Genomic DNA, 11003 nt, shown 5'->3' on the forward strand with positions numbered 1-11003 from the left:
CAGAAATATTTTATGCTCCTTCTTCAGTAAAATACATCAACTTAAATTGATAAAGCATGCGTCACCCTAGTTTCGGCGCGTATATTGCTGCCCTCATACCAGGAAGTCGTCGCTCAAAGCTGTCGCTCGTGTGGAGTTCGGCTTGCAGGCGACGACTGAACGCGACAGACATCGCCTCGCTTGTCGCGCTGTCGCTGTCGCGTGCAATATCACTTGTAAGGGGTTTATACTTTACTCCCTACATGTACAAGCCGAGTGCGAAGAGCCGGCCTCTCCAAGAAGCAAAAAATGCTGGTGCAAGCACTGCTTTCCACGCGAATGAAGGCGAAGTGTTAGCATCTCCTTGAGTTGGAAATGTTCTTTGGCGAGTATGTTTTTTGCTAAGCTGCATTCAGCGTTCCAGTGAGTACGTTTCCGGGCAAACAACTGTAGTGTTATGTTCCTGCATGCCTCCTCATAGAAAGTAAGCGATGATGCGATCTTCGGCATTTGTGCGTTGCCCCAAAGCTGTCGGCAATCTACACAGACGGTTTAAACGCGGAAGAAGTTTACCGGCTGTTGTAGCACGTGTAGTATAGAACCTTCATCAGCGCGCCACCCGCAAGCTACTCGTAACCGGCGAATTCCGTCAGCTACGTGAGATGGTCGGTTTCTCTATGTGTGTGAGAGAAGGGGGAGCGCAGCGTCCTAGCGTGAACAGGCTTTCCAACACATGCAAACTTTACTCTTGAACTGCGTTATGGTAGCTGCATGCAGGCTGTTTCACGACACACGTGCGAATAGAAAATTCGCGGCACTTGGCGATGAAACCTGCGTCAAGGGTGGGAGATAAACATGCACCTTCCGTTCAGCGTGCTAATCTTTTTTTAGGAGAACCCAAAGCACGCATTATTGATAAACTCTGGTAGTAATCGTCATGGAAGTGGTTAGAGCACAACACTGTTGTTCTTGAGCGCTTGAAGTTGTTTCACTTCACAGCAGCCTCCCACTTAGCTGAAAGCTTCTTGTCTTGCATGAACTAATGGAACATCGAAACATCGTCGCGGCCGCTGGTGTTCGTGCAAGCGTAGGCTGCACAGAACGCCGGCATGATCGGCCTACAAGTTCAACTGATGCTGCGCACGTCAACTACCACTCCTATATACACACAAACAAAGGAATGTAGGGTCGAGCGAAGCAGATTAGGACGGCACGCACGCAAAAATAAGACCGGTCAGGCACGGTCGCGGAGACTGCGAAGGAGCGGAACACCGGTGTTGACATCTCTACGCCGCGGTTTCCGGTCTCCGCTCGTATCGTCAGCGTCAGCAGCAGCGCGCGGCGCTCGACGGGGGGGCGGAGCTACAGCGCAATGTTAACCTACGATTGTGTTGCTCCTCAGTGAAAAATACACCCAAAACTTTAGCTTTATGGTTTATAAGCTTCCCGCATCCGTATATGAGCGTCTTATTGAATTCGACAGACTCTTCAGCTTCCCTTTAAGGCAGAAGCTGCAAGTGCTCAGCAAAGTGAAGCGAACAGCACATACATTCATTGAAATCACCCATACAACACACAGAACAACATATGTTTTAATAACGAACAAGTGCAAAACAAGCATCCGAACTATCAATAAAGCACTGCATACCCCCCCTAAGCAGTTGTAGTGATAGTTTTGCAGCAGCTTCATTGGACGTCCACTTTCACAGGGCTGGAATGGCGAGCCACTTTTATTTTTATTTTCTTTGTTGTGTTTTTATACTTATGTTAGTTACGTATTCTTTTGTCTTTACCCACTAGCACTGCAAAATTTCTTTTTATTCCATTTTTGTTGCTCCTCATATTTCTCTTTTCCTGCAATACTCCTTCAAGAGCTCGTGAGGTAACTGAATAAATAAAAACAATGTATGTGGAATTGAAGGAGTCATATAATGGTTGTCCAGGTATGATTAAGCTCACGCACTCATTAGATGACGACATCCTGGAAACATGAGCAAAGCTTTGCCTCTCTACATAGAGTGAGGCATCTACAGATGTACTGTTTAGAAAAATAATCAACACGGAGGGGAAAGAAAGCAGTTACAATAAAAGTCATGGCCAGTAGAGTGGCCCTGAAGCATTTATTTAACAACTAATCATAGAATGGTCTCACTATTAAAGGGGGTTGTCTGACAAATCTCATGCTGCAAAGTTTTTTGAATCCTTTAACTATAAGTGGAGTTATGACACCGATACCCAGCTTTCTCTCTCTTTTCGTCTGCGTGAGCACTGGAAGATACATAGTGGAGAAGTCAAGAAATCAAAGCCCCAGTTAAAAGTTGAGTGTTGAGGCGGTGAAAGGGGTCGTTGCGTCTCCGGTGGTGCCTGCGGTATATTAGCTATATAGCACCAAGAAGGTTAAAGAAAAACTGCTGGAGTGGAAGTCGCCTATACCGGCCTATGGGCTCCAGTGAAGCTGGTGGCCGCCATCTTAAGGGGGGCAAGAAGCGGCCTGTCAAGAGCTTCGCAGCACTGTTCACTGACTTTTCCAATGGTTTTTGATTGCTTAAACCAATTTTCAGGTTCTAATGCTACGCTGTCTGTGAGGCAAGCCATATTGCAAGCTTCCGGATCAGAGATATCCAAGTACTGGGGCATTTTTCCATTATCAGCATCAATATGCTGCTCCCGAAAAGTTAAAAAAAAGAAGAAAAAATTGTGCAATAATTAACGTTTAGTCACCTTTTTTAATGCAGCGTAGAAATTGACCAATCATGAAAGCTGTCAGAACAAAACGCAATAAGAATGAAAAATGTAGCATGAGAAATAGCAGTACATGCAACAAACACAAGTACATGTATTCATTATTCTCTTCATTATCATCAGGTGTTGCTTTAGCACCTTCATCGCATGCAGGGTCCCAGAACTTTGGTGGCGGCTATTTCCTTTTAGTCTATATATATAAAATTTTCGTTTATTCTAAAGCAAGGCAATGCTAATCTGCAACTTTATTTAAACGAGAAGCATAACGCTAACATGTCCACTGCTTGTATGTCAACTATTCTAAAAGCAATCGAGCACGCTAGCACATTTTGGGATCCACACAGCACCGCGCATGGCAACATACGACAACCCGAAACCCATTAAGCTGCAGTAAGCTTTTGCCTCCAGCAAGATGATTCAGCGGCTCTACTTGATGGGAGCTCCCTCCACTCCAGCAGTTTTTCTTTAACCTCCTTGTGTAGCGTGCTGCGGCCATATCGGACGACATGCGCAGCAGACGCAGCTATTCACAGTGCAAATATGACATGACTTTCCAGTCTTGTTGAGATCGCACAGATATATATTTCACTTATTTAACTCAAAATTAGCCATTTTGCATTACTGAGGATGCTCTCACGATCACGAAATCAGCAAATAGCGTTAGTGGGTCCAGCTGCTTTCGATGACGCTGCATGATGACAGTGCAGGAGTGAGAGCAAGTGAATTTTACTGTGTTTGACAGGAGACTGTAATTTCCCTTCTGCATGCAGTACAGTAATATTTGGCTCGCATGTTTACAGCAACCTCTACGAAAGATTGGCAACAGTTCCTTACTACTAAAGGGAAAATGAGACGTCCACCTAATCGTAGCAATTGCTACAAAGGAAGCCCACACAGGTTCCTTGAAAGAAAAGCCTCACAGCCGAAGAAAAATTCGTCCTGGTCAGGGACTTAAACCCAGGATCACCGCCTTTCCGGGGCAGCCGCTCTGCCATCTGAGCTAACCAGGCAGCTAGCATATGGCAGGGCGAAGTTGAAATTGTCAACAACTCGAAGCAAAGGCACAAAGGCAAAGGCTACAAAGCAAACCAATTTTCTCTTTATTAATTACTCTCTCTACCTTGCAGGTTTCTGCAGAACGATTACGTCAAGTTCCTTACTATGTTCGAAAAGTGTTTCAGGGTCCCTTTAACTAGCCATAGCCAGAGTAGACATGTTATAGAAGAGCCAGAATGAGAGACTTTTCACTGCGTGCAGTATCACCGTCAAAAAGCCATGTCTTCCAGAGTGACAGGAATTATAAAAAAAGAGGGAAAACTAGAAAAAACAAATGCCTTAAGTTAAATTTGGATACATTCATGAACAATTTGCCCCTTCTTTTGGCTCAGTACACCAAACTTTTCTCTGCAATATTTGACAGTAATCTCAGCTGGAATTTACACATGCAGCAAGTAAGTGAGAAAATGTGCCAATTTTACACAAGCTGAGAAACACCTTTGGGAGTTTACCAATCCTTTGTCCGCAGCCACATCAGTTATGCCATCACTATTTCCTCTTGGGAGATGGAATAAAGATTATTTGATTTGATATTTATTCTGAAGCTTACTGCACAACATTAAAACTGATCTGAGTTATGCACAATAAGGCTCTGCCATATCAACCACTTCTTATACAGGTAAGATGCTGTATGATCAGTGTATTTGCTCTGAAACGTACGACTTATCAGAGTACTGAACAGTGCATGCAAGCAGTGATATTCTAAAATGCTAAAAATCATGGTGTGCTATCAGACCGCAATGTTTTAATACTGCAATGCCTGCTACATTATAGCATTACCAACCCTTCATCACACAGGCTCACACATCTTAATCGGGTGTATTTTTGTTTACCTAGAGTGCCACAAAGCCGTCAAATTTGCTCTTGCAAAACATTACCAACTCAGCTAGGAACATTTGGTTCATCAAATGTTACATCAACATGTACTTCCAGCACAACCTTTTTTTATTTTACTTTAAATTGTTAATTCCCTTCACTTTGCTTTGATATTGTGCATTTCGTCGATAACATTTACTGATTTTATACGCAGAGTATTGAAGTTACCTACACTTATCAGACCATATGTTTTAATAATGTTCCCGTTCTTTAAATGTGCAGCTGTGATCCTCCCCAACACAAAATTTGTAAGACTGCTATAGACATGCTTTAAAATTTCAAACATGTAGCAATTCTGTGGAGGGTAATAAGTATTTATATTATTTTTAGCAAACCCAGTCTCTTCATCGAGACCATAGCAGGTGGGCATATCACACAATGTGGATATCCAAGTTGATGCAGCACATGTCTCTGACGGTAACGTAGTATTGAATAACCCTTTTAGTGTCTTCTTTTTTTTGGAGGTGACACATATCTCCAGCGTCATCCTTTTTCCCCTCTGATATCATAAAAGTAACCCAACAGTTTATTTTTGGTTATGCATAGGAGCAAAAATGACATGGATAAAAGCAAATGTTCTCCTAGTATGGTCCTCACATTCGTATCTGACGTCACTGACACAGCGAGACAGAAACACGAAAATGTAGCGGTACGTCAGTGACAATGAAATGGTTAACCATCCTTTTCATACTGATAATTAGTGCACTAAAGGGGAGTGGTGCTCTGTTTTCCATAACAGTCAGGAGAGCAAGGGGATCAAGCAGTATTGTAGGAACCAGTAACTGCATGCAGTAAAACATAGCAAGGGAAAAACTAGACACTTGTTTGCTACATAGTACCATGCAGTCACATACCGAGTTTCTTACAAAAGAGAAGAAGTGGTCTTGTGGACTGTTGATACGCACCAATGCCTGATACTTTCAAGGACACAAACAGGCATAAACACTGAGGTAGTGTACCTGTATATTGTTGAGCTTATTAGATCTGTATTAAAGCTGCCTGCAAATGTAAATCTTATTTTGGTCTATTGTCCATTATTTCTGCAGGAATGTGAATACGTATTGACAAAGTTAAGAAGGAAAAAAAAAACAGCAACAAGTCTGTCAACTATGCTATAACTTCTTATGAACAGTGGCAATTAAGAGCACAAACAACTTTATGGAGCCATGCTGTAAGTGCACCATTAAAATGAAACCAAAATGTTGCAAAAATGCCCAGGCAAAGTGGGGTTTCAACTGCGCTAGTGGCAGCCACTTACTGCGGCACAAGAGGCACTGATGAGGATGTCATAATATAGAAGCAGCTCCCACCCAAGGCCCCAATTCAACACGAGTGGTCATGTGGCAGGGCTTGCCCTGCCCTTATTCCTCCAAAGAGTAGTCTCCTATCGATGCCCACATGGTGACCTACACCTAGCCACTGAGCATTACAGTCAACAAACTTATACTTGTCAGAACCTCATGAGGCTCATTAACATAACACAGGCTTTAACACAGTTCTGTTGCCACCTGGTCACTAACATGACAACCACTGAGAACCACTCAGTGTAACCATAAGACACTATTTAAGGAAACCAGGCTCCACCACAACATATACACAACTAGTCAAACAAGGAAGTTCTACCATGGTTGTGCCATGTAAATGGAAACATAATTCAACATGCTATACTCAAAATTCATTCATAGTGCTACATCAAATCATAATTCTACTACTGTCCACTACCTTTTCAGCCCCTAATAAACTATTATGTTGTACTTAGTACACATGCTCGTTCTAAAGTCCAACGACAAGCACACACTGGTGAATACCTGAGGCAGTGAGCTAGCTAATGATGGTAACTTTCACTGTGAATTTTACTTATACATCCCTGTTCCCAACATAACTCTTACAGGAGTCAAATTACACACACACACAATACAATAAGCTACCTACTGCAACACTGCCACAATGTTTGTTCCTCTTGTACACTACACAGTGTTGAAATGGAAATATTGGCCTCGACCTGACTGTAGCACGAAGTTGCAAAGGAAACCCATACAGGTTTTTCAGAAAGAAAGCTCTGCAGTCAAAAATTTCGTACTGGCCCATTATTTTTATTCAAATTTTCCTTCAACTGCAAAGCTTTCTGAGAAACCTGTATGAGTTTGCTTTGTAACTTCGTACTACAGTCGGGTGGATGTGAATTTTTCCCTTTCATGAATTTTCCTGCACCTTGTGGGCTTTTGCAGAACTGATTTGCCATATAGTGAGTGTAATGCAAAGATTTCAGTCTTAAAGTGGTTCTCAAAAAAGGTGATAAAGATTATTTTCTTGGCAACATTCTATCGCATGTTGTTGCAAATAATCTTTATCACTTTTTTAGCAACATGCTATTTGCAGCAGTGAGTGCAAGAAATTGTGTTGCAAGCCAACAGACTGTTCAATCAACTAACACTTCCTAATTTGTTCATTGGTATATGAGAGCACGACAGACAAAACACAGAGGAAAGAAAACAACAGGACGAGCACTGGCTTCCAACTGGAACATTAATGCCAAATTCATGCAATATGCATACATCTTGGAGTGTGCGCAGAAAGGACCGGTATAAAAAAAATTGACTTGCCATCCTGGCCCAACAAAAGTGGATGTCCATCAAAGCTGTTCAAAACCACCACAACTGCTGCAGAGAGTAAGCAATGCTTTATTGCTTTAGGGTAAATGTGGTAATGGTAATTTAGAGTAATGGGAGTAATGCTAATTTTGACAGCATGCCACTGCTGGTGGTATTGCCATTTCTTTTTCCCATTGCTGCTCCTCATATTCACACTGCTCTTTGGGAGTCCTAACTATGCGTTGTCTACCCATAGCGGTGCAGCAACAATGAAATCAGTTGCTAGGCTGTTTATATTATATACGAAAAGCTAGTGACGTCATTGCCTACATTCACAAGCTGCCGTCACCACGGCAGATTTCACAACAGTAACCTTCACCGGGAAATGCATGCGGGGAATGCTACGTGCTCCGCACTTTATCAGGAGCTAATTACATGGTTCGGATGCTTGTTTTGGGCTTGTTCTTTAATGAAACAAATGCTGCTCTGTATTACGTTGTATGCATGATTTTAAAGAATGTATGCACTTTTCACTTCCATGCTAAGTGCTTGAAGCCTGCTTCACCTCCGTTGTGGGTCGGCCCGATATTGCACTACCTCAGGGATCGGCCCACATTTTTTCGCACGGATGTGGACACGAGAAATGCTGACCAACGAGAGGATAACAGCTTCACTATAAAAGAAGCATATCAAGTTTTTAGTACTAAAGTTCTATAGAATGCAAGGCAAGACTGCGCAACGCATGCTACCAACAGTTTGCTCATCCAAGCTGCTTCTACAATTGTGATCCCATTGCCTATGCCCCCTTTGAATATACAATATGGTGGTGTTGGCAAACGCAGGGGCATATCCACCATCATGACAGTGGTGTGAGAAGTGCAAGCTAGCTTGGCCTACACCACTGAAGTGCGGCATGACGCAACTGTTTACGTGCCTCAACCGATAGCCACCCTTCCGAACCTTCGACTTGCTCGAGATTCACCGGGTGTCTTCTGCACAAAGCATACCCATGTTGTTGGGGGCAGAAATTAAGACCTGAACATCACAGCGAGAAGCCACCTTTTGTAGGCAGTGGGTCAATCCATGGACGTAAGGAAGAACAGCTATTTTCCTACACTCTTCTGGGTTAGCAGGTTGCTCTGCGCACCTCTTGCCCTTTTTAACGTCCCATCCAAGCTTTTCCTCAGCAGAAGAAAGCCTTTCTTTTGAAAAACCAGCCTCCCTCAGTTTCTTAGCCTGTGCATTGAGGCTGTCATCCAGCACATGAGGACACAATTTTTTCATCGCAGAGTGGAAACATGACAACGCTATCGCGTCTTTTACTAGCTTGGTGTGACCAGAGGTATAATTTAACAGTGGCTTCACTGACCTTGCCGCATGTTTCCAACACACGACTGGGGGAGAACATCAACGACAAGTCGAATTGGACGCAGCTTTCATTCATGCGCTTAGATGTGGACTTCAAGCTGAGGCCCTCCTTTTCAAACATTGCCATAATCTCAGCCAATAGTGAATGTTGGCTATTACTATCTATAAAAATAAATAATTGTCAACATAGCGAAATATTGATTGCTAGCTCTTGCATGCTATTTTTCAGTGCATGGTCAACATTACTAAGGCAGATATCACTTAAAATAGGGGCAACACGAGCCAATGCAGATTCTGGCCTTTTGTATATAGCAGGGAACCTAGATAGAAGGAAACAAATTCAAGGAAAGCCTCAACAGAGATACCGTTTCCAAATCTGAAGAAAAGTCCATAATTAGCATTTGTTATGCAATCATTTAGAGTTGACGTCAGGTGGTTGTGCGGAATAGAGTAGAATTTGCTCATTAATTACTCAGTTTAATGCACACGACACTGTGCATTTAATGCAAGCAGATAGATGCTCAAGGTGTGTCCATTAGAAGGAGTGCTCAGACTAGTTTTGCTGAAATATCTGGTGACTCAAACCCAAATTAACTCTGCATCCCTAGCTTATACAGGCCTTTGCTGCGCCATGCCTGCGAACACAATAACACAAGGTTAGGTAGAAAAAACGAGTTCTGACACACCAACCATAATTACAAACAGTGAAATTACCAACAAATAAGCTGCAGTTGTGAAACAATGTTGCGCAATCCAAACAGTTATATTGCTGAACTTAGTGGATTCACGTCACCAACCAGGTATGTATAGCTTAAGTTAGAGAATTTGTATCAACTTTTCTTTTAGAAAGAGTGAAGTTTAGAACCAACTTTCTGATGGTGCAAAACGCTATGTATATACAAATGCTCTGAAGCATCATTTTCTAAACCTATGATCATGCAGCAATCGCAAGCTATATACATGGTCAGATCCCTTAATTATCTTGTACATTATTTGCACAAATCAATAACATTTCGCCATCACATAAACGCTGATGGCATTGTTACTCGGCTTACTTAGAGGTCTATTACAAGTTATGATGTTATACTTTTCAAGATTTATGCAAACATAATGTATGCATAAAGCCATCATTTTGGAAGGTCTGGATGACCGCTGTCTGGCTATACAGCTTGTCATAAACCCGGAGAATGTTCAACGTACCTGCTGTAGCGATCAAATGATAAAAGAAATTTGATAAAAAAACACGCGAACATGCCTGAGGCAATTTCACAATATTGGTACTTTGAAGCGAATACGTAAGCAGATGCTGAAGCGAAGTAGACTCATTCCGGCTTCATCTATTTTGATGTGATCCAATAACAGTAGCTGATAGGTTTGCCATAACACGCGGGACTTGGCTGATGTTTCACGCTTTTATAGAATATAGTCACGCTTCCCATTAAACTTTTTCGTTTGGCTCGGCCGGCAAGTGGAGGCGTGAAGGGGTTCTGCTTTAGGTGGGGAGGCGGGGGGACCACGGTGCGGCTCACTCACCCCATACTGGCACTGCTTGCAGTCATCGGAGAAGGCGTCAGAGGTGGCCGCCTAGCCGGCCCAGCGTGGCGTCAGCCAACCCTCTACGAGGGGCTGCGTGCGGCGCTGCAGCCCGAGCCGCCGCCATTGACAAGCGCATGCGCCCGCCGCCGCGGCGCGGCTCTTAGCTGCGGGTGCTGGCCGACCAGGCTCCAGCGCCAGTGGGCCGTTCACACGCAGCACCTTCCGACGTCGTGGCCAGGGCTCCCCGAGGCACGACGCACAGGCCCTAACGATAAGCAGCCCAAACCAACACACGGATATCGGGGGCGGACACACACTGCTACACGGCCGCGGATAGCCACGCTGGTGGCGCTGCGCTGCTGCGGCCCTGCTGCGTTGCGGTCGCTGGGCGTGAGGGGAAGGCGGCGCCTGCGCGTAGACACGCAAGGCGCAAGGTCTCATCAAGTCCAGGAACACTTTCGTGAATGCGGCTGTGCGAGTGGCTTGACAAATGTAGGCGGTTTTCCGTGCGCTATCACTGCACGAACATAAATAGTGCCTCAAAGATGCGGCGCTCGCTTGCTAAAAAGGATTTATATGTTCAGTCAAATTCACAAGCCGAAACGTCTGCCGGAGGGCTACATGCTTAGTCTTTCGGTTTTTCTCCGATTACAGAGCTGGAATTGCGCGGGCGCAATGACTTTGACGCTATTTCACGCGTTGTTTATCCGTGTACTCCGCTATGGTGCTTTAGCACGTAATGTGTATTTTTGTTTATTCGATCGTTATTCTACGTAACGTGGCCAGAGATGTACACGAAATTTTTGTCGCGATAAGTATGGTACGTGTTTCTCATATTGGGACGCCACTAATATA

General features: G+C 43.8%; 1 protein-coding gene across 6 annotated transcripts in view; it reads right to left on the bottom strand.

Annotated features, from left to right (window-relative positions):
• Positions 1-10573, bottom strand: part of homer (protein) — a 91973-nt gene extending 81400 nt beyond the window's left edge. The window contains exon 1 of one of the 6 annotated variants that reach the window (XM_075684223.1): positions 10146-10567. In XM_075684223.1, coding sequence (XP_075540338.1) covers positions 10146-10171 — 26 coding nt within the window. In that variant the 5' untranslated portion in view covers positions 10172-10567. Of the gene's footprint in view, positions 1-10145 lie in introns of all 6 variants that reach the window. The other 5 variants (XM_075684222.1, XM_075684219.1, XM_075684218.1 and 2 more) reach the window with 5 other exon arrangements.
• Positions 10574-11003: the final 430 nt, after the last annotated feature.

Source organism: Dermacentor variabilis, chromosome 3 (assembly GCF_050947875.1).
Source record: "Dermacentor variabilis isolate Ectoservices chromosome 3, ASM5094787v1, whole genome shotgun sequence".
Classification (NCBI taxonomy): Eukaryota; Metazoa; Arthropoda; class Arachnida; order Ixodida; family Ixodidae; genus Dermacentor; species Dermacentor variabilis.